The sequence below is a fragment of the Taudactylus pleione genome, unplaced genomic scaffold (genome assembly GCF_031769625.1).
Source record: "Taudactylus pleione unplaced genomic scaffold, aTauple2 ptg000380l, whole genome shotgun sequence".
Taxonomy (NCBI): domain Eukaryota; kingdom Metazoa; phylum Chordata; class Amphibia; order Anura; family Myobatrachidae; genus Taudactylus; species Taudactylus pleione.
Genome location: NW_028284781.1, coordinates 6,175,687 through 6,203,448, shown reverse-complemented (window position 1 = coordinate 6,203,448; position 27,762 = coordinate 6,175,687). Strand labels below are relative to the sequence as shown.

The 27,762-nt window shown below is 42.9% G+C and overlaps 1 protein-coding gene across 2 annotated transcripts in view; it reads left to right on the top strand.

The window, feature by feature from the left end:
* Nucleotides 1-26,702, top strand: part of CHN2 (chimerin 2) — a 183,285-nt gene extending 156,583 nt beyond the window's left edge. For both annotated transcript variants that reach the window (XM_088445461.1, XM_088445460.1), the window contains 5 exons: nucleotides 648-821; nucleotides 12,301-12,378; nucleotides 20,854-20,991; nucleotides 24,106-24,211; nucleotides 25,888-26,702. In XM_088445461.1, coding sequence (XP_088301587.1) covers nucleotides 648-821; nucleotides 12,301-12,378; nucleotides 20,854-20,991; nucleotides 24,106-24,211; nucleotides 25,888-26,059 — 668 coding nt within the window. In that variant the 3' untranslated portion in view covers nucleotides 26,060-26,702. The remainder of the gene's footprint in view (nucleotides 1-647; nucleotides 822-12,300; nucleotides 12,379-20,853; nucleotides 20,992-24,105; nucleotides 24,212-25,887) is intronic.
* Nucleotides 26,703-27,762: the final 1,060 nt, after the last annotated feature.

Sequence of the window (27,762 nt, the reverse complement as noted above, 5' to 3'; positions counted from 1 at the left end):
TTCCTAACTATACAGAAATCTCACTTTGTTGACTCTTGTTCCAGGTCATGTGGGTGGTGGCCCAGTGTTGGCAGGCAATGTCAGTGAGTCAGTAACAATCTACCATAGGTGCCAAAAGTTAATCTACAGTACATTCATCAAGGCTGTACGGAATAGATTATAACATTTGGCAACCATGGTTATACTGCTCCAATGCTATTAATACAGTAACTAGAACTAGGGTCATGATCTGTTGGCATTGACTACTATTGTTCCTCACATCTTGTTACTTCTAGCTGTCACTGACCCCTTACAGTGGCTTCTGTGGAAACATTAGCTGGCAGTTTTTGGACCCTTCTATAGCGGTGCAGGATAATTGTATAGTCATGGCATTAATACTAATGTTTTTGTGTTCTTTTTCTTTGTTTTTCCTATAGTGTTGTACTTTACATTATTATGTTTCCTGACTCTGAGCATGTATCCTGTTAGTTATGTCAGGAATGTACAAAGTGGACAATAAAAAGATTGAATAAAAAACTTAAGCTGGCAGAACTAGAGTCTTGCTTCACTTTAGATTTGAATACATTTATTATATTTGTGTTCTTTCTCAATTGTATTAGTATCCAGGCTTACTGTTTTGCTAATTGCTTTGTCCTGTTGATTTGCAGACTGTGGATTGAATGTACATAAACAGTGTTCCAAGTATGTGCCCAATGACTGCCAGCCAGATCTCAAGCGCATCAAGAAAGTTTACAGCTGTGACCTTACCACCCTGGTGAAGGCGCATAATACTCCAAGGCCGATGGTTGTGGACATGTGCATCAAAGAGATTGAAAGCAGAGGTTTGGAAAATGTATTTCCCTTTTCTTACTGTTATCCAAACTTTGTACTATAAAGCTGTACCTGCTTTTTATTTCTTATGTACACAAAAACTTATAGGGGGCAACACTGACTGAGCAAAACCAAACACAGTTACACTACTCTTCCCCTGGCGCCGATCTTAATTTAATTTGTCATTTCTTTTATTCCATCACTGTGACAGCAGTGAGAATGACTCACAGAACCCAATTGAATTGACCCCTAAAAATACACAAGGTGGATGTTATTATGAATTGAGTTTATCAATAAAAATGTGAACCAGATACAAAAGAGTTTGTAAAGTAATGTGGTGGACACACTTGAATGACAAATCGTTAGATTGGCTGATCGATCTAACGATTTGGCAAGATTATGCACAAACGACCTTGTGCATACACACTTACCAATCGGCCACCCAATATGTCTGGCCAGAAGAACCGGCTGGGATGTCATTATCGCTGGTTCCTGTGGCTAGCATAGGGGTTGGTTGGTAGTGTGTGCACACAAGCAGATGTGCAAAATATATCTTTCAGACATATTGCATCTGCCGTGCAGCACAGCCAATGCAGTATATCTGTGAAAGGTGTCTTTCACAGATATAATGCATGTACGCACTGCGAGATGGACTAAACATTATATTGTTCACTCATTAGGCATTGCTAAGCCTTATGCACCAGCTTTAACAGGATGTAGTGATGAGGCCGCCGGTCTCAATGCTGACAGTGGAATCCCAGCAAGGGATGTAACATAGGCGTCGAAATACTGACATCTATGTTAATCCCGACGCCGGAACGCAGTGGACGCCAGTCCGAACGACGGTAAGTCTAGGGCGCCCTTAGAATTAGCCGTGTGGGGTGGGGAGGGTTTTGCGTTAGGTTTAGGGGGGGAGATTAAGGTTAGGCACCCCTAGGAGGGAGGGTTAGGGTGCGGGGAGGGGTGTTAGGTTTAGGCATCCCTGGGGCAGAGGTTAGGGTTAGGCACTAAGAGGGGAGGTTAGGCTTAGGCACCACTAAGGGAGGGTTAGGGGGGGACAGGGGAGGGTTAGTATACCTACCCCAGTCGGGATCTCCTCATGTCGGGCATCTGCTGTCGGGATTTGAGCCGCCGGCATTTCAATCCCATTCCGCTCTAACAGTACACACTGCCAGATTGACTGAATGATATATTGTTTGTTGGCTGTACGAACAACATATCGCCTAGTTTGTACCCAGCATAAGAAAGAAAAAGTGATTACCCAGATTTGGATAACCTGTTTTTTTTCTTATCCACATGTGGGGGAGCTGCTGGGCTGTTGGTAATGAAAGGGGGGTGGTGTATGGGTGCTGCTGGGTTGCTGGTGGTGAAAACACACAGGGGCACCACCCTCTGTTTGGCCTTCGGGTGCTCGGTATGAGCTTGTGGTCCTGGGGAAACTCCCCCTGACCCATTCATAGTATGGGAGCAAGTAAGAAAGATACAATTTAACTTCCACATAAATTATCCTTTAATTAATTAACACAACACTTATAAACTGAAACCAACCTCTCTTGGTTCTCACAGATTTTACACTTACACAGTTTTTAATTCCACCAGTGATTTTCATATGACTTCAGCTTTGAGTCCTGAGAATCAGGCCATACTGTAAATCACAGTGACATTAATGAATATGTTCTACCTGTTATTTTCTAGGTAAAATTGTTAATCTCTGCAGCAAAGAGAAATCCATAATTGTAACTATACAGCATACGTCACAGTTTAACTTGTGACATTCAATGATGCTCTTATTTTTCTTGGCTACTCTTTTTTTCTCTTCAGTATAATACATTGCAGTTTTTTAGCAAAAATTATGTATAGTGTAATTATTTTGTTCTTAGATTGGTACTTCAAACACTTGTGGAATTGTACTGTATGTGATCTTATGTTATACAGTAGCTGTCTGCTTGCTGATATGCCACGTCTGATAGTCATGGGATACATTTTGCATGATTCTTTTTAAAGGGTTTGAAGATGCTCTTATAACTGAATGGCTAAAGCTGAGTTTTAAAAAAAAAAATATTCAGACAAACAATAATTCTAATAGACACTCCCACGAGTGCATTTATCATTTTTATTTGTTAAAAGGCAGCTGTATTTACTTAATGTAATTTTGTTTATCTACACTAAATAACATATTGATATATCTTTAATTTCAAAGTCACCGACTTTGTTTAGTTTTATGTACCTTTGACAGCTTTAGTATATGGTATATTAGATTTACTGTATCCATCTGTCCCGTTAATTATCTATTCAAGTAGAGTTTAAGGTGATTACACACAACGATTTTTTGAACGATTATCGATAACTTTATCGTTCAATCATTGAAAAAATCGTTCACTTTCGTTCATACGCATTCACATTTGTAGTTTGTAGTTCAGTCAGACTGACCAACTCAACGATTTCACTGTACAACAAATTAATACTTTTAATTTGTTTCCTTTCTAAAAATAGTCATACATTACTAATTTGAGGTAAAGAAAAACTAAAATGATTTCAGAATGTTTTTACTAGCTTTATTTTTTGAGCTACACTACTTGCACTATACTGTATGTACATTAGTAATATAGTCATAGTGAAAAGGTATTTTAAAATAATCTGATATTTTCTTGATAGAAAATAAATAACAGTTGTTTTAATTCAATCAGTCACAAATAAGAAAATAAAACGAAACAAACATACAGCATACGAACTTGTACTCCTCTTCTGGGGCATCTCTTGTAACTGTCCAACAGTAGTGATTCACCTACCCTGATATCTTTGTTCCATTGCTGAAATGTCTTGGTGGAATTGCTCACTATGCTTGTCACTCAGTGCACCACAGGTATCTTGTGTGGATAATCCCGTGAATCGCATATATTTGAATAGGGGAGGGGACAAATAACTGATTCATTTAATTGGGTCATTAGGCCCCGCCCCCTCTGAGCAGAACACAGATTGCTGGTAAGATTCTCTCCATTCTGCCCACTTAACTAGGAATACCCTTACATCGTCATAAATGGGCTATATCTCGGAACTCAGAGCTAACTGAGAGTTTTAAATGTCATATTCATTATTTGCATGCTGAAATCAAATAGAAGTAACTACAGTCAGGTCCATAAATATTGGGACATTGACAGAATTTTCAGATTTTGGCCTCTATTCAACACCACAATGGTTTTGAAATGAAACAAACAAGAAGTGCTTTAACTGCAGACTTTCAGATTTAATTTGAGGGTAATTACATCCAAATCGGGTGAACGGTGTAGGAATTACAACAGTTTCAATATGTGCCTCCCACTTTTTAAGGGGCCAAAAGTAATGGGACTTTCAACTCAAAAGCTATTTCATGGACAGGTGTGGGCTATTCCCTCGTTATTTCATTATCAATTAAGCAGGTAAAAGGTCTGGAGTTGATTCTAGGTGTGACATTTGCATTTGGAATCAGTGGCTGTCAACTCTCAATATGAGATCCAAAGAGCTGTCATTATCAGTGAAGCAAGCCATCATTAGGCTGAAAAATCAAAACAAACCCATCAGAGAGATAGCAAAAACATTAGGTGTGGCCAAATCAACTGTTTGGAACATTCTTAAAAAGAAAGAACGCACCGGAGAGCTCAGCAACACCAAAAGACCCGGAAGACCACGGAAAACAACTGTGGTGGATGACAAAAGAATTATTTCCCTGGTGAAGAAAAACCCCTTCACAACAGTTGGCCAAATCAAGAATACTCTCCAGGAGGTAGATGTATATGTGTCAAAGTCAACAATCAAGAGAAGACTTATAAGAGTGAATATAGAGGGTTCACCACAAGATGTAAACCATTGGTGAGCCACAAAAACAGGAAGACCAGATTAGAGTTTGCCAAACAACATCTAAAAAATCCATTACAGTTCTGGAACAACATCCTATTGACAGATGAGACAAAGATCAACTTGTACCAGAGTGATGGGAAGAGAAGAGAAGGAAAGGAACTGCTCATGATCCAAAACATACCACCTCATCAGTGAAGCATGGTGGTGGTAGTGTCATGGCATGAGCATGTATGGCTGCCAATGGAACTGGTTCCCTTGTATTTATTGATGATATGACTGCTGACAAAAGCAGCAGAATGAATTCTGAAGTGTTTCGGGCAATATTATATGCGCATATTCAATCAAATGCTTCAGAACTCATTGGACAGCGCTTCACAGTGCAGATGGACAATGACCTGAAGCATACTGCAAAAGCAACCAAAGAGTTTTTTAAGGCTAAAAAGTGGAATGTTATGCAATGGCCAAGTCAATCCCCTGACCTGAATCCGATTGAGCATGCATTTCACTTGATGAAGACAAAACTGAAGGGAAAATGCCCCAAGAACAAGCAGGAACTGAAGACATTTGCAGTAGAGGCCTGGCAGAGCATCACCAGGGATGAAACCCAACGTCTGGTGATGTCTATGCGCTCCAGACTTCAGGCTGTAATTGCCTGCAAAGGATTTGCAACAAAGTATTAAAACGTGACAGTTAGATTTAGGATTCTTTAGTTTGTCCCATTACTTTTGGCCCCTTAAAAAGTGGGAGGCACATATAGAAACCGTTGTAATTCCTACACCGTTCACCTGATTTGGATGTAATTACCCTCAAATTAAATCTGAAAGTCTGCAGTTAAATCACATCTTGTTTGTTTCATTTCAAAGCCATTGTGGTGGTGAATAGAGGACAAAATATGAAAATTCTGTCAATGCCCCAATATTTATGCACCTGACTGTATTTTCACATCGGAAACATTTTCATTGTTGTGCAGTGTTTTCAGTAAGGGAATATGCAAAAATCGTTTGTAGTGCAAAAAAAATCATTCATTACATTTAGTAAATGAACGATTTTAGTAAACTATTTTCATTCATTTTTCCCTTGAAAAAATTACCGAAAATCGTTTACTAAAATTGTTCATTTAACAAATCTTTGTGTGTATGCAGCTTTAATATTATATTTCTGTATTCCTAACATATTACTGTCAACATTAAACAAATCATAGTGGTATTTCCCCACCAGCAAAGACTAACTCTATAGCAGGACAGGGTAAACATGACAGTGATTATACAGAAAAATGGGATTATGGATTAAGGGCACGATTGTCCTTAATTTGCATGTTACAGTACAAAGGGCAAATTGATTTTTTTTTTTACTTTGTATGCAGAGACCACACTGTTGTATGTCCACACAAATTCTGAGCAGCTTTGTTTATACATTATGCTTTAGAGTTTAGCTGACACACACTCACTTTCCAACTCCATGGCCAGTATGCTATTAGCAGTGGCTAATTCCCGCCAATGGGGCTATCCTATTAGCCTCGAAAGCTGGCACTTATCGAGGATTGTGTTTCACCTGCCTCAGGCAAGCTGAACAAAATCCCTGCAATCAGCCCCGTTTTAGTGTCCGCGATCGCAAAAACACACAGGTTTCATGAGCCCTGTGTGTGGTTTCATGAGCCCTGTGTGTGGTTCCATGAGCCCTGTGTGTGGTTCCATGAGTCCTGTGTGTGGTTCCATGAGCCCTGTGTGTGGTTCCATGAGCCCTGTGTGTGGTTTCATGAGCCCTGTGTGTGGTTTCATGAGCCCTGTGTGTGGTTCCATGAGCCCTGTGTGTGGTTCCATGAGTCCTGTGTGTGGTTCCATGAGCCCTGTGTGTGGTTCCATGAGCCCTGTGTGTGGTTCCATGAGTCCTGTGTGTGGTTCCATGAGCCCTGTGTGTGGTTCCATGAGCCCTGTGTGTGGTTTCATGAGCCCTGTGTGTGGTTCCATGAGCCCTGTGTGTGGTTCCATGAGCCCTGTGTGTGGTTTCATGTGCCCTGTGTGTGGTTCCATGAGCCCTGTGTGTTGTTCCATGAGCCCTGTGTGTGGTTTCATGTGCCCTGTGTGTGGTTCCATGAGCCCTGTGTGTGGTTCCATGAGCCCTGTGTGTGGTTCCATGAGCCCTGTGTGTGGTTCCATGCGCCCTGTGTGTTTTCTCATGAAAACAGGACATTTTTCTCAGAAAAAAGGGCTGTAATTGGATAGCCTGATAATGACCATTTGGTTTTGTGATAAAATTATTCGTGACTAATAGGGTATCTGCCTAATCTGTTTAACTATTGTAAAATTGCTTTATGAGCTTATTTGTCACATATATATAAATATATATACAGAGAGAGAGAGAGAGAGAGACTGATGCTATCATTTATGTTTAATTATATTAGGTATTTTTAACTCTGTTCCCCTTCTTTGTACTCCTCTTCTGCATCCACACACAGCTGCATTCTTATTTACCATTGGTCAAAGCCGTGCTGTAGCTCATTATCTGTCAGCTGTCTCAACAGCTCCTTCTTTTCCTTCTTTACCTCAGTAACTGATGCAAAACGGGTTCCCTTGAGTAACAGATTTCACTTTAGGGAAAAGAAAGAAGTCACACGGTGCTAGGTCTGGCGAGTATGGAGGGTGTCCTAGTGCTGCAATCTGTTTCTCACACAAAAACTGCTTCACAGAGAGAGCTGTGTGGGTTGGTGCATTGTCCTGATGGAAGATGAAACCATTTTTCCACAACTCTGGCCACTTTCTTCTGATTCATTCCCGCAAAGTTGCTAGAACATTTTTGTAGTAATGTTGAGTCACTGTTGCGCCTTCTGGTACCCAGTCCTCCAAAATAACACCTTTGATACAGATGTGTCCTCTTGCATCTCTGCCGATCGCGCTACAAACGTGCGCACGCATCGCGCCATGCGATTAACCGTGTCTGCGAATGCTACGCCTTGCTGCATGCTGCATTTGCACCATGCAATCCTATGGAGTCGCGGATACGAACGCAGAGCACCATGCGCTGCACGACTGGCGCGAAAGCAGCAAAGATGCAAGAGGACATATCTGTATCAAAGAAAACAATTAACATGGCTTTGAATTTGTATTTGCGTTGACGTGCTTTCATCATTCTTGGTGATGATGGTGTTTTTCAGTGCATGGACTGGCATTTTATTTATTTAATATTTATTAACAGTTTATTATATAGCGCAGCTACTACACTGGGTAGTAACAGACAGACATAAAGGTAAGAGGGCCCTGCTCGCAAGTTTACAATCTATAGAGAATTAACATAAACCAAATGAGTAAATATATATATATATATATATATATATATATTTACGGCATGATAGTGAGTGTCCGACAGATGGGACATTCCATTTCCAAAGTTGTGACATACAACATTTATCGATCTACGGTGTCACGTGTGCCGGGAATACCTCATGGAAGGCATTAACACCCACCGTGGACAGCGCAGTGTTTGACCATAGGTGCTTACTGACTGTGACCAGTGTCGTCTGGCCAGAAATGTCTGTGGTATTAGACAAGAAGCACCTGCTCAAATCACATCCACATTCAATACAGGAGGTACCAGACGCATATCCAACAGGTCAGTAAAGCGTTCTTTAGCTTCCATGGGATAAGACCCACCAGAGTGCCCCTGTTAACACTACGACACTGGACACCGCGCCTCACCTGGGCTTATGACGTCGCTAATTGGACCCTGGATGACTGGCAACATTTGGCGTGGTCCAATGAGTCATGGTTGCAGTTGTTTCGGGCTGATGGTAGGGTTCGGGTGTGGGTCAGACCGTATGAGTACTGGTTGTGGTTCCATAATGGTGTGGGGTGTGTTCACGTGGCATGTCTTGGGTCCACTGGTCTGTCTAAACATGTCATTGACCAGTAACCACTACGTTGCATTGCTTGATGACCATTTGCAACCCTTCATGGACTGCATGTACTCCTACAACGATGGAATATTCCAGCAAGTAATGCACCGTGTCATTGGTCCCAAGTTGTCCAGAATTGGTTTGAGGAGCATTTAGGAAAATTCCGACAAATGGTGTGACCACCACGTGCGCCCAACATGAGCCCAATAAGAGCATTTATAGGATGCTATCCAGACAGCATGGGTCAACAACCAGAGGTCTTCTCTCCACTTGTGGAATCCCTGCCATGTTGAGTTGCTGCGCTTCACTGGGCTAGAGGGGGTCTTACATGATACTGGTCATGTATCTCATGACTTTTAGCACTTCAGTGTATATATACAGGGCCGTAACTATGGGTATGATAGCAGTGCAGCCGCACAGAGCAAAGGACCCCATTGGTGGCACCGTGCTGCTCCACGAAACCTGCATGTGGCTTTCAGGGTGCCTGCAATGGTACCCTGCAGCCACTAGCACTACTGCACCTAAAGACGCTCCGGACAGGCATCCTGCAGCCTGTAAAGCTGGCCGGAGCATCCATAGGTGCTGCAAAGGAGATGGGACAGACTTGAGAAAGAAGGATCAGCCACCAGAGTAAGTAGACAGGGACAGACTTAGGGGGGGGAGTGGTGAGCCAAAGTGAGCGGAGGGCGGCTAAAAAGATGCTGCAACGGAGCAAGTGGGGACAGTCTTCTGGGGTAAATGGTAGCACTTCTCTTGCAGCAGATGTTTTAATAGCACACCAGTCCAGTGCCTTGCTACAAGTAACCGCAACTAGTTTTATTGCGCAGCACAAGTAAACAAAAATAAGGATAAACCCTGGCCTGCCAGCACTAAATATATACCCTCTCTGTGGGTGGGAGAACCTAAAGTCCAACTCACAGAAAACAGCATTTAAATACAGAATTTACATAAAGCCATAACAGTCTGTCTCAACAGGTCTGTCAGCCTGCTCCCCAGGTAGTGAGAGACTGTTCAGAGAAACTGACACACCGTTTCAGACTCTCATAGGTGGTCTGGCATTCAAGGCTGGATAATTACCACACAGAGGTTTAAAACCTGGGACATAAATACCTCCCATCCCCAACTCTCTCAATGCTTTTGTAACATACCACATCCCCTTGAGTGTTGCTAATGCCTACTTAATTGCCAATGCTTTTTTTTTTCAACAGTAGTTTCATTTCTTATCATGTACACTCATTTTCTTACTTAAATAAATATGATGCTCTTCACCATCTTTGTTCTCAGACAGAACAGCAACTATCCCTACATCCGATGCTTCTATCTGTACAACAAATTGACATTAAAACTGGTTGAGTGCACATTGCTACCTTTAATGCCAGGAACAGGCCCGACGAGAGCCGCGCCGGGCTCCGGGAAAAGGGGGCGTGATCTAATCGTGGGAGGAGTGACCACGCCCCCTTAGGTTAAAAAAAAGTTTTGCAGCGCGCTGGCGAGGGGGGCGCAGTGAGCCCCCGCAGCCCGGCGCATAACTAGAGGGGGGTGTGATCAGCTTGATCGCTCCCCCCACAGGCATAGGAGACTGCTGTGGCTGCGTCTCAGCAGCCGCGAGCAGTCTCCCAGTGCAGCCCAGCACACAGCAGCGTGTGCTGGGCTGCTGTGATGTAAGAGGGGGGGAGCAGTGCCGGACCCAGGCCCCTCCAGCAAGCCCATCAAGCCCCAGTGATTTGTACCCGCCCCCACCCCCCCTCTCGGCGCCCCTGGCCGGGAAAGCCTTTTCTGCCTCAGGATTCCATTTAATCATAACTGACTGACTTTGGTAAGGTCAAACAAAGTTACAGCAATGGTGAAAAAATTGGGCATAAACCTTCTGTAATACCCATAATTCCCAAGAAAGCTCTCACCTGCTTCTTATTTATGGGTCCTGGACAATTTTATATTGTCTCAATTTTATTTAACTTCGGGCTATATCAAACCTCTGTCTATGGTGTACCCAAGGTACGTCATCTCTTCCTTCCAACCCTAATCAATGCTTTTTTGGGTTCGTTGTCAATTCTGTCTCACGGGTGGAATCCAACAATGCTTGTACCCTGGGTAAGTTAGATTGCCAATCAGGAATATAGATGACTACATCATTGAGATAAGCAGCAGCAAACTGTCTTTGTGGCCTTAGAATTTTTCCATCATTCCCTGAAAGAAAGCGGGTGACCCATGTAACCCAACTTGTATGTATGACTTTTCTTTTGCATTGTCTGTCAATAGTACCCTTTGGTTAAGTCTAGGGTGGTTAAATACCCCGCTATTTCCAGCCTTTTAATGAGTTCATTGGCTAGACATAAAACTTAGACACACTAATCAATTTACAGTAATCATTTCGGACTTAACCACTCACTATGGGACTATCCAATTATATCTATCTCCAACATTCTTTAATTTGTTTAGACACCAATTCCTGTTGGGCTTCTGGTATTCTAGAGGGCTTTAGGTTAACGTTAATGTCTGGTTCAGTGATTATATCATGTTTAATGACTGTTGTTTTACCAGATATGTCAGAAAACAAATCTCTATTTCTTACGAGAAATTCTTTAGCTTCATGCTGTTGAATAGTTGAGAGGGTTTAGGCTATTGTTACTTTGGGAACCAAAGGTTTGTGGCTACTGAAGGGACAGGGGTGGTCAACATAGCTACTATATCCTTCCAGGGTTTTATAAGATTTACGTAGATCTGTTATGGCTTCTTTTCCCTGGCTGGTACCCTTTATAATTATAATTAACATCACCCACTTTTTCTATTGTTTCAAATGGTCCTTACCACTTTTCTAAACATGTACTCTTGACTGTGAATACCAAAATAAGCACTCCCCAGGAGCAAAGGTGCGTCATTGGGCATTACTATTGTACACCCTCTGTTGGGCCTGTTCCAGGTGCTCTCTCACTGCTGACTCCTTCCAGTGTTTCCTGGCTCTTGAACATTAGAGAGCGCAGAGACCAGAGGAAGCAGTGTACAAAGGACATCAACAGCAGCATTAAGTGAACAGGGACAGAATAGGTGAGGAGGCACCCAGCCTATTTATCACCATTCCCCCAGTTTCTTGTCTTCACAGAAGCAAACACTTACAGTATACTGCAATAGATATCAAAACAGAATTGAGCATTTTTTTTTTTTAAACAAAACAATCTGGTTGCTGATTGCAACAATACTCTTTTGAGAATATGTTAAAATGTCATTACTACAGTTCATGTTACACTATACATAGCGTTCGTATCTTTTTACACAATATGGAATACATGTTTTAAGTCTTAAACTAGACAGGTGACAAAGGCAAAACTGCTGTGTATGGGAGGTGGCCAGTGAAAGTGGCACCTGATTGGACAAATACAATGCATTCTAAACACTAAGTAGAGCATTCTAAAACAAAAAGCATTATAAGGTAAATTCAATGAGAACTCTGCCCTGAACAATTAGATTTGCAGTGTGCGGGATTGTTCCTAGCAAGTTACATTTTGAATACCATCATTTAAAGATTGCACATCTGAGAGAGAACAGCACTGTAGTTGCCATCCAATGAGATGGTGCATTCACTTCACACCTACCTTCCACATGAGTTCTAGTAAGCGGTGCACTTTCTGTCCTTCACGTCTGCATCCTGGCAAACAATGTGGTCTAGTACCGGAATGGTCCAATAGTTTGTTTCAGGTAACTGAGAATCATCAGATAACTGACAACATTATAAACCAGTGAGGCAAATTATTTCCCTTTTCTTATTTTAGGTTTAAAGTCAGAAGGTTTGTACCGAGTCTCGGGTTTTACTGAGCACATTGAAGATGTGAAAATGGCCTTTGATCGAGGTGAGTTATCAGCTCAGTCGTCTTTTACTTTTAAAAAGTTATTCCCACAATGTTCTACTAGATCTGCTACCGTTCTCTTTTGACCTTTCTGTTATGACCACTGAAACCAATTTTAGCAATCACCCACATTGATAAAATACTCACATTGTGTTTCAAATAGTGTCTACATCATTGTCTCATTGATAGTTACATGCCACATATTTCATAGTCTGGACAGTGGAAGTTACCCATCATTATACTCACATGAGTATTCATGAGTAGTCTGCTCATTTGGATGAACCCTTAATGTAATATATAATGATGTACATATTTCTAATCACAGTTTTATTAATACTGTATTAACCCACTTAGGCCCGTATTCAATTAGCCGCAATAATTTCGCCGCCATCTGCAGAATCTTGTTTCCGCCGGCATTGCGTATTTTGCCCGCAGAAACTTATTGGACGCGCCCCCGCTATACGCCCTATTCAGGACGCAAAAACGGCAAGCTGCGATGTCGGAACAGGTGGAAGAAAGTGCTGTCAGAAATGGGGAAAGCAGCCTGAACCCCCCAAAAAAGTGTACTAACATTGAGGTTCCTTGTAGATGTCCCCGAATAGGCCTAATAAAGCTGTTTGGGGTACTTAAGTTGTTTTAATAGCTTCAAATTAGCATCTTTGCACAAGTGGTGAAGAATGACATAAAGCAGTATATTTTGGATGAAAATAAGTAGTCCTGTCACATTTGGGGTACTTCAAAATGGGTTCTAGCATATTTTAAAGTCTCTAGTGAAGTGAAAAATATTGTGAAAAACCCACCTGTTGCAAGCACCTGCAATCAAAAAAACACCTCACCCCTACTCGCAGACCCCCCAAATGTCTATTTCGCTACTCTTTATGTTTGTTCCCCAACTTTGTACTTTTTCGCCCCCTTTTTCAAAGTCATTTTTGGGTATGTTTCTCTTTTTTTTAAATGGATATTTAGACGCAGTTATCCTTTGGAGGGCTGTGCCAAGGGTGCTGAGTGGTTCCCCACCTTTGCACCCTAAATCCGCAATTCTGCACTTTTTTTCTGCCTACTTTCAAAAGTGAATCTTTTCCACCTATTACATTGCATTGACTTTGCGTGTACGCAAAAAGTCTTTGCAATTGAATACGGCGAAAAGTTTTTGCCTGGTGAAATGATGTCATCCGCGATACTTTTCCGCGGATTCCGACTTTTCGCGTCTAATTGAATACGGGCCTGAGTGTAATTGAAATGGTATTTGTAATAAGTATTATTCACATCTGCTTTTATGCAGCATCTTTATGAAAATCTTTTGTTTAAAATATTTAAAAATCCGTTTCTAGACTTTACCAAGTACACTATCTGCATGCCATGGATTTACAGCGCACCAACATGGACTGTTACACAACAGCAGCTTTCAGAGGCCAAGTGGAAAGTTTCCTAGGCCCTCTTTGTTTGCATGTATTATAGCACAGAGGAAAACAGCAGCAAATAGTTGTATTGTGTGTATATGCATTATGTGTGTACTATATATTTGTGTGTGTGTATATAATATATATATATATATATATATATATAGCATGTAGGTCAGGCGGCGCTCATTGCAAACATATCACAGGACACAGATGTTGCCAACGTTTCAATGTTTATGTAAACATTTTCCTCAGGGCTTAAATATACGAACCACACAACTCACCTATATACCCCCACCGTCTGCATGCGTGATCCCACGCGTAAATTTGACGTCACTGGGAGCGCCTGCATCAACGTCACGGAGGGGCCGTAACACTTGACACCTATACATCAATAGAGAACACAAACCATTAGGTTACCAAGCAACAGAACAGCAACACCATAAATTTTATCGCCGAAAGAAACCAGCACTTGATAATATACAAATAAATATAAAACAAACAGACATACATATATAAACAAACACATCTAAGAAATAGCGGCCGTAATACATGTTTAGAACGGACATGAAATATGTCACAAGAAATAGAACTATACATAATCAGCAAGTCATCCCTATCAAACAAATGTGTATATATATATTATTTATATATATATATATATATATATATATATATACATAAAACTTTTTTGCATTAAGCAATAATTTCCAATCCTAGTTTGGGGGATGGGAGGTCTGTATACTGTTTCGCCTCCACAGAGTGTATTACACTCTGTTCACTGGAGCTGAAAGCTTTGAATTGGCTCTTTGATATTGTAATCAATCCCAGTTGTAGTAGCAATAAGATGTCTTCTTGAAATATTTATGTAGATGCTTGTTTGGAAAATGGTTTTGAGTTTCACTAGGGCACCTTCATTTTTCGAAGTACATCCTAATCATGTTACCAACAGCCAGAAAAGTCTCTGGAGGCCATATACAACGCATTCATGATTATGAGACTGAGGGGACATCGAGACTGTATTTCTTTTTACATTGGGCAAAGTGCACCCAGATTTGTGCTTTTCTGCCCAATTGTCACTGGACAGAATGTCCTGTATTATAAGAATATTGCGAGATCACTTCTGCGCTAATTCTGAGCTGATGCTACATTCCTAAAGTCCTGTTGTAGAGTGAAAAGGGATGTGTGCAGAGCTGGACTGGCCATCTGGCACTTCTGGCAAATGAGTGAAAATGGGACGATAGGCCAGTCAGGGCTGTAAGCGAGGACAAGCAGCTCCACCTCCCGGGCACTGTGCTCAGTCAGAATGCAGAGAGACAGGGTTGTGCCGTGAGGCCACGCCCCCATGACTCGTGTTACGCCCCTGGGAGGTGTGAGCCTCGTGACCACGACCCTTTTACAAGTGCGTGTGCACTTCTGCCACCCAAAGAAACGCCCCTAACATTTTTTCTCACTCCACCCTTATATTTTATTTCAGTAATCTTGCTCCTCAAAATAAATTTTTGAGTGGTCACCCACAGCTTAGCGAGCAGCCAGAAGGCCGGACAAAAAAAAAAAAAACGCCTTTGAGACCTGCGAGCTGCCTCCGGTAGTGAGCTGGTCTGAATCAGGGCCTGATTCAGTCGATGTTGGCCAAGTGTGCATGCGCATGAGGGAGCCGGCTCCGTTGTGCGCATGCGTGAGACCCGCATAGCGACGGGCAAGCCATCGCTATGGGTCTCGCTACAAAGGGGGCGTGCTGTCCATGTTGAGTGACAGCACGCCCCCTTTGGTGGGTGTGCTGGGGGCGTTGCTGCCGAGACGGAGGCGTTCCCATGGGAACGCCTACCGTCTGGGGCCGGCCCCACTGACATCACAAATGATGTCAATGGGAGTGCTTTTGGCTCTGATAGAGCCAAAAGCACTCCAGGGCTTGCGGCAGACGAGATCCTACCACAAGGGTCTCGTCGCAAGCCCGATGGTCGCGATGGTCTTGACCATCGCGACCATCTTTTTGTCGGCTCGCTATAGCTGTGGGTGGTCACCCACAGCTATGCGAGCGACCAGGAGGCCGCTCTAAAAAAAGAGGAGGGCCCTGATTCAGAGCGAGCGCTCTGAAAGAGCGTCCGGCTCTGAATCAGGCCCTTAGTGCGCTGGCAGAGGAGAGGGCACAAATGGAGGCTGCACACGGGCCCCCTCCTCTCTTAAAACGCCCCTGAGTATGTACAATATGGGTCTGATTCAGAGCCGCACGCAGTGCTAATGTTAACATAGTTAAGGAATTTTCTGAAACTGCGTAAGTGCGAAATGACTAAAAACCCCTACGGCTCATGTGTAGCTCAAAGTGTATGCACAAATGCGCTGTTGCAGTAAAGACGCACAATATCAGAAATGTTGTGGAAGAGTGATGGTTGTTCCTGGATGGTGATTGGGAGGTGGCTACAAATACACGCAAAAATAGTGGGCGTATTATTGGAGTGTCACGGGCATGTCAATGAAAGCAGCTGTGTACACAGACGCACAGTCGCAGGCATAGGATTCCATAGTCAGATGGAGAAACTTCACCTGCCCTCCCCACACCACAAACTCTGTGCTCTGCTCAGCCTCAGGCAAGATGGGAAGTGTGTTTACTTTCACTGTCTGCCTGAGGGTGAGTTACCAGACAGAGCGCATGGAGCAACAGCAGGGCCCAGTGTGGGATACGGCAAAGAGGTAAGAGCTGGATGAGGTGAACACGGCCCTGTGAAACAGCCCTTTTCTCCAGTACCCAGCCCTGTGTAACAGCCCTTTTCTCCAGTACCCAGCCCTGTGTAACAGCCCTTTTCTCCAGTACCCAGCCCTGTGTAACAGCCCTTTTCTCCAGTACCCAGCCCTGTGTAACAGCCCTTTTCTCCAGTACCCAGCCCTGTGTAACAGCCCTTTTCTCCAGTACCCAGCCCTGTGTAACAGCCCTCCGTCGTGCGCATGCGCACTTCGGCACCATCGACCCGCTTGCGAGCGTCCTGCGCTCGTGAGCGGGTCCGAATCAGGCCCACAGTATGTGATACTGGTTCATTTCTATTATGGACAATTCTTCTAATAATCCACTAATTCTATTACCTTAGAGCCTTGTTGTATGTTGGTTGGATTTGTCTTTTCCATTTGGCAGTGACTGGGTTATGCCGTGAACCAGGAGCTAGGTTGTCACATGGCCAGCACAGGGGAAACAGGTGCAGCATGTTTTGGATCAGACCCTACTTGTGTGAATGGTTTTCACTGATCCCCTATTGACAGAGCCAATTCATTGAGAATTCACAGAACAAAAGCGCAGTTTAATGTCCTGATGGGTGCAGCTGCTGTTTTTTGTTTCTAAAATGATTTTAATTGTTTATTGAGAGTGTAAATGAAAGTGTTGCAAATAATCTGACACATGACTATTGTGGCTCTGGAGAAATAATACAGTACTGACAATGCAGCTCTAACACCCATCCCAAGCCACTAGGGTTGTAGCACAGAGCTGGAGCACAAACACCTTGTGGTCCTGTTAGTACTGTATAAATGCTCTCAGCAGGGTGACTAGAAAAAACTGTCACTTCAACAACACATTATTATATTTTAGAATTCTTATGCTGTAGTCCCATTTTCCTAGCTGCGCCATTTCTCTGTTCCCTGGAGTGTTTCCTAAAAATGCCTCAAAAGCTGTCTAATTTTGTTATTGGGACAAATTATTCTCCAATTACCCATAGTATTTCATGTGTGAGGAAGGAATGGTCACTGGCCTACATCTAATGCAAATGACTGTGAAATAACCCAAATTGTATGTACACCTACCAAATAATATAGTTGCATAAATGGTTTTTTTTTGTACATTATAGTGAATTTACTGTACCAGTTACTACTTTCAAGTGACAGGGTATATATGTATGTACTGCAAATCACCATAACTAGTGTCTGTGTCTAAATAAATTGAAAATTATTTAAAAAGTTTGCAAGTTTTTTTTTTTTTAAATAAGAATGGTGCTAAACTGTGGACATAAGGTTACCATGTTACAATACCTTGTACTTTCATTGTGTGGCCAGTTACATTACCCCTTTCCCACTGCCATCAAATAACCCGGGTTATTGCGCAGTGTGAAAGGGGCCAGTTTAAATAACCCAGGTCGAGCAACCCGGCATTTCAACTCGGGTAACGATCAGGGTTGAACACGAGTTCAACCCGGCTCGTGGTGCGGGGAGAACGGGTAACCTGGGTCAAGGCGACCCGGGTCCCGTTCACTGCATAGGGAGAGCTGGCGCTTGGAGATAAGATCATCTCCAAGCGTCGACCCTGTAGCGAAGGCGATGACATCATAAACTCGGCTTTATTGCCGGGTCGGGCCACCAGTCTGAAAGGGGTCTCAGGCGGGTCCCACCCGGGATCGTGTACAAATCCCGGGTGCAGCCCGCCAATAGCGATGTGAAAGGGGTAAGCATTCCCAGCCACTGACTTGTGGTTAGTGAGGCCTGCTCAGTTCTTCCTAGCACTGTACATGTTTCTACTGTCTGTAGTAATGGAGCGACAGCAGTGACAAGTTACAGCCTCTTTTTTATGAGCAGACGGCATAAAATCCAGCAACAGATTACTCAAAACACATATCCTAAAATGATTAAGCTGGGCATCCACTATACAATTTTCTGTCAGATATCTGCCCAATTTGGCTGGTTGGAATGAAACCCTGGTAATGTATGGGAGCAAATGACAGTCGATCATATGGTTTTAAACACTGAAAAAAGGACAAAAAAAATTGTTCAAATTGGTTACATTTGTGTGTTTTAGCCAATTTGTCTGAACAACCATTCTTGGCTATTTTCCAGTGTTTGTGAGCAAATAGACGATTGTCATTTGCTCCCATACATTGCCAGGTTTTCATTCCAACAAGCCAGATAATATCTGACAGAATATTGTATAGTGGATGCCCAGCTTTAGACTATAAAGTTATCAATTTTTTTGTTTTTTCATTTGTAAAATAGATTTTTTTTCAGGAGAGCAATAAAAAACATGCAAAATAGAGCATGGACAATTCCACTGCACCGTTACTAAGATGGTTCAGATATGTGGCACAGCTAGAATGAAACATCTTCCATTTACATTCTTTAATAAGAAAAAATGTATTAAGTTAAATAATTTAGCATGACTCAATATTTTAGGAAATGTATATGCCCATGATAAGTTCATTCCTGCTTAGTGCCTTTTTTAAGACTCTGGTACAGAAACACATGGAGACCATTAAGGAGACATAGAGCCTGATTCATAGATGGACGCAAATCCCATTGCGACTGCGATTCTGTATGCAGCAGACTTAGGAAAATATGCAAATGACTCTTGTACCCACCTCCGGGCGTCTGACATACGCCACTAATGCACAAAAGTGGAAACATCGGTCATACATTGGTCACACATTGAACTTCTGAGTGAGTCTGGGGTCTCAGACAGAGTGACTTACCTAAAACACCCGGGCTTCTGCTGCTGCGAACAAATTTGCAGAGCCTCACTAGAGCACGCCCAGAAAACGGTCCCAGCGAGCCAGCGTTTTTCTAACCACCACCCGTTACCTCACTCAGACGCTGACCACCTGTCACTCACCTTGCAAATAAATCCTCTCTGCGACCGCCGTCGCTAATCCATTGCTGCGCCTGCACAGTGCGGCTCTGACACATATGCAGTGGCAAAAAATTGCTCCACTGCATGTAACATCAACATTGCGTCCATCTCTGAATCAGGCCCATAGATAAGTGAGGAGACCAGATGAAACGTGCAACATAAACTAAACAGTGCATCCAACAAAAACTGCTTCATCTTATTAATATGCCACATACATCTTACCTCCGTGCGCTACAAGTCGCATTATACATAATGTGTGAGCGCTGTGCTACTTGATAATGTAAAGAGATATTTTCATGTGACGTTTTACCTTCAAATGTGTTTTATTCGCAAAGTGTTGTGAATAAGAAGCACAAGCAGCTTCTGCTGATTAAAATGATATGCGTCATGCCTATAATCTGTGTGCGACTGTGGGTGTATCAGCATGCAAAAGGCTATGTTACAGTGTCAGTGGCTGTGACATAGTAACTAGCATAGGCATAGTAACTAGCATAGGCATAGTAACTAGCATAGGCATTGTGCTTAATCAATCATCAGAAGCTGCTTGTGCGTCCTATTAGCATCGCTTTACGAATAAGACGCTTTTAAAAGTAAAAATTTGCACAAAAAGAGGATCGGCGCTACCGAGTCAGGGCATGGCACGACTAGAAGGGCTGTTTAACGCGCAAGATGTATGTGGACACATCTGTGTGTAACTTTATAACAATGTCATTTTTGACAAGTTGTTCATGCAAGATAGGTCAAGGCTTAATGCATTGGTAAAGCATTAATCACAACACAATGAAAACACTATTACTATAGTACTAATAAAATAATATAGTACAATCATTGGGCCTGATTCAGTAAGGATCGCAACTGCGATTACGCATGCAATCGTCCGATTGTTGCGTTCTGTGTATGCTGTGCGCGTGCGTGAAATAGTCACTGCTATAGGGACTGCGATAGCAGTGACCACGCAGACCCATCGCATTGCAAAGTGATTGACAAGAAGTACCGTTTGGGGGTGGTGGCAAGGGGGTGGTCGGCGAAATGCAGGCGTGCCAGTTGCAGGGGCATGCGTAAATTAGGCACTGCGATGCCATACGCAACTTGAGTACTCAGTGCGTGCGATGAGGTTGCCAATTTCTGAGTAAGGTCAGAGCTTGTGCAAGTGTGCATGAGGCTGCGATTGAGCTCAATGTTACCGATGGTTTCAGCAGTCTTGCTAAGTATTACGGATGTGTGTAAGGTAAGCTGGGCGTCCTTATGTAGTGCTACGACGGCATAGCGATCGCAGTGGATTAGCATATCTTCACAGTGAGACTGCGTGCATATTTGCTATTGCATTCACAGTTGCGATCCTTGCTGAATCAGGCCCATTGTCTGGTATTATTTAGCAACATCTGATAAATGACATGTTATTGTTACTCTCATACAGTGATGACAATTCTCTGATGATGGACAGTATTTCTGATTGTGACATAATTCTTGGTTTTATAGATGGTGACAAGGCTGACATCTCATGTACAACCTACCAAGATATAAATATCATTGCTGGGGCACTGAAGCTGTATTTCAGGGACTTACCAATTCCAGTCATCACTTATGATTCATATTCCAAATTTATTGAAGCAGCAAGTAAGTATATTTGTACTTGGTGTGATATATACATTCCATTTATTAAAGGTTAATTATTTCTACACATTGTCTGTGGCATCCTGGTGTACACTTTATGAAGTTTGGCCTTACATTATTCAATTGCCCTTTGTGTAGACAGATTTTGCACAGTGAACAACATTACAGAAAAACTACGTATAGATATGAGTCGGCAGCAGGTCGGCACTCAGCAGACTAAAACACAGATCAATAAAGACAGCAGAATGTTTACTGTAGTCCAACGTTTTGGGTCTTTCCAACATTGGAACACCGGAAGCCTCCTGTCTTTATTGATCTGTGTTTTATTCGAACAGTGGGCCTGATTCAGACCCGCTCGCGAGTGCAGGACGCTCGCAAGCGGGTCGATGGTGCCCTAATGCGCATGCGCACGACGGAGGGAGCTCCGTCGTGCGCATGCGCGAGACCCGCATAGCGACAGCCAAGCTGTCGTTATGGGTCTCGCACCAAAGGGGGCTTGCTGTCGATGGTGACTGACAGCATGCCCCCTTTGGTGGGCGTGCCGGGGGCGTGGCTGCCAGACGGAGGCGTTCCCATGGGAACGCCTACCGTCTGAGTCCGGCCCCACTGACATCAGTAGTGATGTCAGTGGGAGTGATTTTGGCTCTGATAGAGCCAAAATCACTCCAGGGCTTGCGGTCACCGAGACCCTACCGCAGGGTCTCGTCGCAAGCCCGATGGTCGCGATGGTCTTGACCATCGCGACCATCATCATGGGCGCTCGCTATAGTTGTGGGTGGTCACCAACAGCTATATGAGCGGCCAGGAGGCCGCTCCATTTTAAGGTAGGAGGGCACTGATTCAGAGCGAGCGCTCTGGTCAGAGCGTCCGGCTCTGAATCAGGCTCAGTGCACCATGATACTACTCTTTTCTATTTCTGTATGATCTGTGTTTTAGTCTGCTGAGTGCCATACCTGATGCACCTCATGCATGTTTTCATGGCAGGCCCCTCTGCCATTACAGATGTGTCCTCATACATCTAGCCTCAATACGCCCCGCAGCCCGACTTGGCTGGCGTGAGTGAACCACTAGGTCCTGTGCTTCATTGCTAGCGTCTGGTTTAAGTCACAATATGATGTGACTAGCACGCACCAGCAGATTGTGCTGCTTCATTTGATATGTGACACTTCTATATCTGTTTGCACCTGATTCTGTATATGAAACACAAAGGAACTTGGAATGAAGTAAGCTCCGGCTGCTACATTGAAGCACATTGTATACATTTATTCAGAGACTTAATCGCACAAAGACATACAAGTGTCACATATCAAATTAATCAGCACAGCAAAAAAGACGCCTAGCACTGGCAGAGTCTCATGGGACCTGGCGTGCCGAGAGGGGCTTTTTAGCACAACGGTGTGTATGGACACAGCTGTACATTATGTTTAACTGAGTGCCGGCCACCCTGCATTTTTAGATCTTTTTACATCTATTCACAGCCTTGTATTAATCTATTAATCTTGATGAAGTTTTTATACTCCTCTCATCTTCCTACTCTGCAATCTCACCTCTTGAATTCCACAGAAGCAGCTGCAACAAAAGATGCAGCTGCCACAGCAATAGCTTCTACCCCTACAGATGTGTCCAGATACATCTATCCTCCATGCGCTACAAGTCGCGCCACACATAACGCGGGAGTTCTGTGTGACTTGGTAGCGGCAAACGTATTTTGTGCAACTTTTTGCTTTGCAAACAGGTAGCACAAGCAGCTTCTGCTGATTAAAATGATATGCAGCGTGTCTATGTTCTCTGTGCGGCTGCGGCTGTATCTGCATGAGAAATGCTACGTTACAGTGTTCCAGACGCTGACACTGTAATGTAGCGTTTTGCATGCAGATACACCCGCAGTCACACACATAATATAGGCATGCTGCATATCATTTTAATCAGCAGAAGCTGCTGCTATCTATTCGCATCACTGTGCAAATAAGATGCATTTGAAGGTAAAAGGTCGCACAAAAGACGTTCAGCGCTACCGAGTCACACCACGGCATGGCGTGACTAGAAGGGCTGTTTAACACGCATGGAGGCTAGATGTATGAGGACACATCTATACCTCTCATTTACTGTCTTCACAAAAATCCATGGGATCTTATAGCAAATGTCAATGTGCACATGACTGTATAATGTTTTAGCACATGTAAAAGCACGCTACATTCAGAGAGCCCATTATTACAGTTTAATTGTGTTCCTCCATGCTATGTGTGAACTTGTCAAGTAATTGTCCTTTCAAACTTCAGTGCAAAGATAAGAGTAGAATTATTTTTCTGCCTGACAACTTTATTATACCATGAATTGCAGGAGACCTGATATTTCTGCCCTTAATCTGTTATATCAATGATATGCAAAGTTTAAACTCATAAGTTCATTTTGTGACATTTTACAGTTCTGCTGCTGCAGTGTTTACTGTACTTGCTGCATTTGATCATTTCACATGTCCTAGATAAACACTTCAGTCAGGGATAAGTGCTTCCTTGTTTTCTATGTATTCATCTGCATTGCTCCCTAAATAGAGGAGGGAGCCTGTGTGCGTCCTCTCTAGTAAGCGAGTAGACTCTGGCTCTGTGCCTTGCATGTACAAGTCTCTGGGAAAATGGCACTGCCAAGAGTAGTGATTATCTCCACATACTGCATTTTCATGGTTCTGTTACTTACAGTAGATATTATTTCTGTACTATAAAAATTACAAATGTCTACTTAGCTAATTTGGTACACACTATACGGTATTTGGTGCAATCTTGGTACTCTTGACCAATCTGCACGACCATCATATAGGGGTACCCCCAATCTGTCATTTTCACCCGTCGTTCATTGCGTTGTCCCAATGGATATTGTGCACGTCCAATGGGAGGATTCCACGGACAAAGTGGTGTTATATGAAGCCTGTAATGATATATTTCGTTGTATGATGGATCGTGCAGTGTGTACTGCGATGCAATATATCGTTACATCGCGTCGCTGGTCCGCAGAGGCGCTCAGCTGTGTACCCAACTTAAAATAAGATAAATAATATTTACTAAACTAATGTCTACTATTCTAATCAAATGTAAACATTCTATTTATTTTTATTTTTTTTAGAAATATCCAATGCAGATGAGAGATTAGAAGCTGTACATGAAGCACTGATGCTCCTGCCACCTGCACATTATGAGACACTTAGATTCCTAATGATCCACCTAAAAAAGTAAGCATGTTTCACAATTTACAGGAGCCGTTACGCATTGAGTAATACATAGACCTCTTGTTCAGTGAGAATGAAGGTCTGGGATACAGTTCATTATGGTTACTATGTTTGGCTGAGAAACACTGTTTTGATTGAAAAAAACATTCTTTATTAACATAAAGATAGCAAAAAACATACATAAACCATACATACAAGTGTACTGTGTACTGAGAAACACTGTTGCTTACCGGGAAATAGCCATGTGATTAATCACTGTGGTCAGTGGCCCTGATTCAGAGCCGGACGCTCTGACAGAGCGCTCGCTCTGAATCAGGGCGTCTTTTTTTTTTTTTACGGAGCGGCCTCCTGGCTGCTCGCATTGCTGTGGGTTGCCACCCACAGCTAATGTGAGCGGCCAGGATGATGGTAGGGTCTCGTGGCCGCAAGCCCCAGAGAGCTTTCGGCTCTAACAGAGTCGAAAGCTCTCCCACTGACATCACTTGTGATGTCAGTGGGGCCGCCCCCAGACGGTAGACGTTCTCATGGGAACGCCTCCATCTGGGCAGCCACCTCCCCAGCCCGCCCACCATAGGGGCGTGCTGTCACTCAACATCGACAGCACGCACCCTTTGGTGCGAGACCCGGAGCGACGGATTGCCCGTCGCTAGCCGGGTCTCGCGCATGCGCATGATGGAGCCGGCTCCGTCGTGCGCATGCGCTCTGGGCCACCATCGACCCGGTTGCGAGCATACAACGCTTGCAACCGGGTCTGACTCAGGCCCAGTGTTCCGTATCACTCTACATCGCAGTAATAATTCGCTTACACCGATTTGCCTTAGTTGAACGCCTTTATAAAAAGCAAATAGATTTACAGACAGCAACTTGCTGGTAAATCCCAGTACTGTAGCTGCAATTTTAGTTTTTGCTTCTAATTCAAGTGCCTGATATTTCCATAACTTCTGCAGTTGGTTTTAGGGAATCTAGAATGAACTATTATTAAAGTGGAGCTAAACTGAAATATAAACGTAACAGTAAAACATATAAGAATGTGTAAGAAGCTTTTTATGGTCACACCATGGAGGTAATCATCATGTAGACAACGTCGACAGCCAAAAGGTCAACACCATGTTGTCGACATTGTAACATGTCGACACCTGCAAAATGTTGACACATAGTGATACAGCCAATATGTCAACAATATAAATTTTTGTATTGTTGACAGGCCAGTACCTTTGGGGGCGGCAAAGGGAGGTGTTGACTCAACTTGGATTTAAGACATCAATACAAATCTAGGCGGCTGCAACATTTGCATATTTTCGCACAGCTGCTGCATAGAAATTCACAGCTACGCTGCCATTAGCGTCCATCTCTAATTCAGGCCCTATGTTCAATCTTATCAGCCTTTGCTGACATTGGGGCAGATGTATGAAGCTCTGGAAAGTGATAAAGTGGAGAGTGATAAATGACCAACCACTCAGCTCCCAACTGTCATGTTACAGGCTGTGTTTGAAAAATGACAGTTGGGAGCGGATTGGCTGGTGGTTTATCATCTCCCTCATTAACTGAAAAGTAAGATGGCACAGTTTAAAACTACATTTCAAAAAAAATTTAAATTATTTTTGTATAAAATATAATAATTATACATAAAATTTTTATGGTAAGATGTCCCTTCAAATTACTTTTGCGCTTAATTCCAGGGTTACAGAGAATGAGAAGGAGAATCTGATGAGCGCAGACAACCTTGGTATTGTGTTTGGGCCGACACTGATGCGACCTCCAGAGGAGAACGCTATGACTTCCTTAAATGATATGCGCCACCAGAAACAAATCGTGCAGATTCTAATACAAAATGAAGATGTCCTATTCTGATCAAATGAAGTCTTGTGGTTTACATCCAGCGCTTCTGATAGCCAATTAATAGCAACAGAAATCTGTGTAATAAGGTCACAAGCTGGACTTTAGTATCTGTTATGTTGCAGATACCGTACATGCCAAATTATTTTCTGTAGCGTATGTCTCATAGGCATATGAAATGATCTACTCTAGATAAGAAGAGAGATAATCCAGCCAAGTTGTTTCTTTGCCTTGTTTTGTCTTTAAAGATATATTTTAAAACACAAAAATCATATCTGTACAAAAGAAAAAACATATTTTGTAATCAAACTAAGGCTGAATACAATAGTGTTATACATACTTATCTATTTTGAAAGAATTTCCTATGCTGCACACTGTATACATTGCTCTTATATACTGTATATTAGTGGATATGAAATATTCTGTTTATTTACTAATTAAGTTAATTGATCTGTCCATCTTTGTCAAACACATCATTGTACAAACTCATGGAGATTTCGTAAAAATAATTGTTTTTTAAATATAGCTTCGGCAATTCGATTAGAGCTCGTTTGTTGTACCCGAAAAATTATCTGTTTTCGTGCAAATACACCCAACATCCTTGATAAGTTCGCGGACTTATCAGTTTTTGTAGGCTAATTATCGGGGGGGGGGGGGGGGGTTTAGAGCCTGCTGAGGTTCCATAAAAAATCCCCTATAGGTGCTGCAGGCGGCCGCACTTTGGGGCTAATTGGCTAGCCCAGTGGAGTCAATCAGCGCATGGTAGTTTACCGCGGCTATTTGAATTCCCCCCCTTAGTGGTTCACATCATTAGATTTCCATAAAATAGAATGAAAGCTAAAAAACAAAAACAACATGTAAATTGCACGAACATATAATGTTAAAAGCCTTAAAGTAACTTTTACCATAAATGTGAGGTAGTTATGCATAAGAACATAATATCTCATTTAGTTGATTTTTTAAAGCAAGTACCTATTGACCGCTTGCTGTAATTATAGACCTGATTCAGAGATCTAAGCAAACCTGATGTGTACAGATCGTATTGCACATGTGCAGGTCTTGTACTGTGAGTTCACTCTCAGTGCCCCCTAGGCCCGAGGGAGTAGATGGGGACCATATTACAGAAGGGGTCTGCGTCTTCCAATGTAGATTTCCTGGCCCTGGCAGTGGAGTCCTGGCAGCCATTCTCAGTAAGTTTAGGCTTACTTGGATGGCCGATGGCTGCCCGATGGTGATCCAATGCTGTGTTAATGCCAGCAGTGGGCGTCTTTTGCCTTCAAACGCCGCCTGCAGCATTTACACTTTTTGCATTGCTTTTGCGTCCAAAGACGCAGCAGTGATGCAAATAGCGTACGACTCTAAAACAAGCCCAATGTCTGTATCCATTTTCTTACTCTGGTTAAAAGAAATGAAAAAATAAAACTGGTGATTACATGTATGTTGTTTCCAGTTATTCTAACCTAATTGGCTGCATTTTGAGGGACTATGTGCTTGTATTTTGCCTTAAATTATTATCTTATACATTCTGCTGTGGAATTCTGTCAGCTCAATGCCACACTGCAGGTGATCAGCCTGCTTTCTAGATAGAGGTAAACAAATGGATCAGTCAGATTACTTTGAGACACGTACCTGCAGCAAAAACACACCTAATGGTCAGACTGCTCGACGGTCAGATAACGATAACGATCGAACATCCAGCACATGCAGCAACCCCCCAA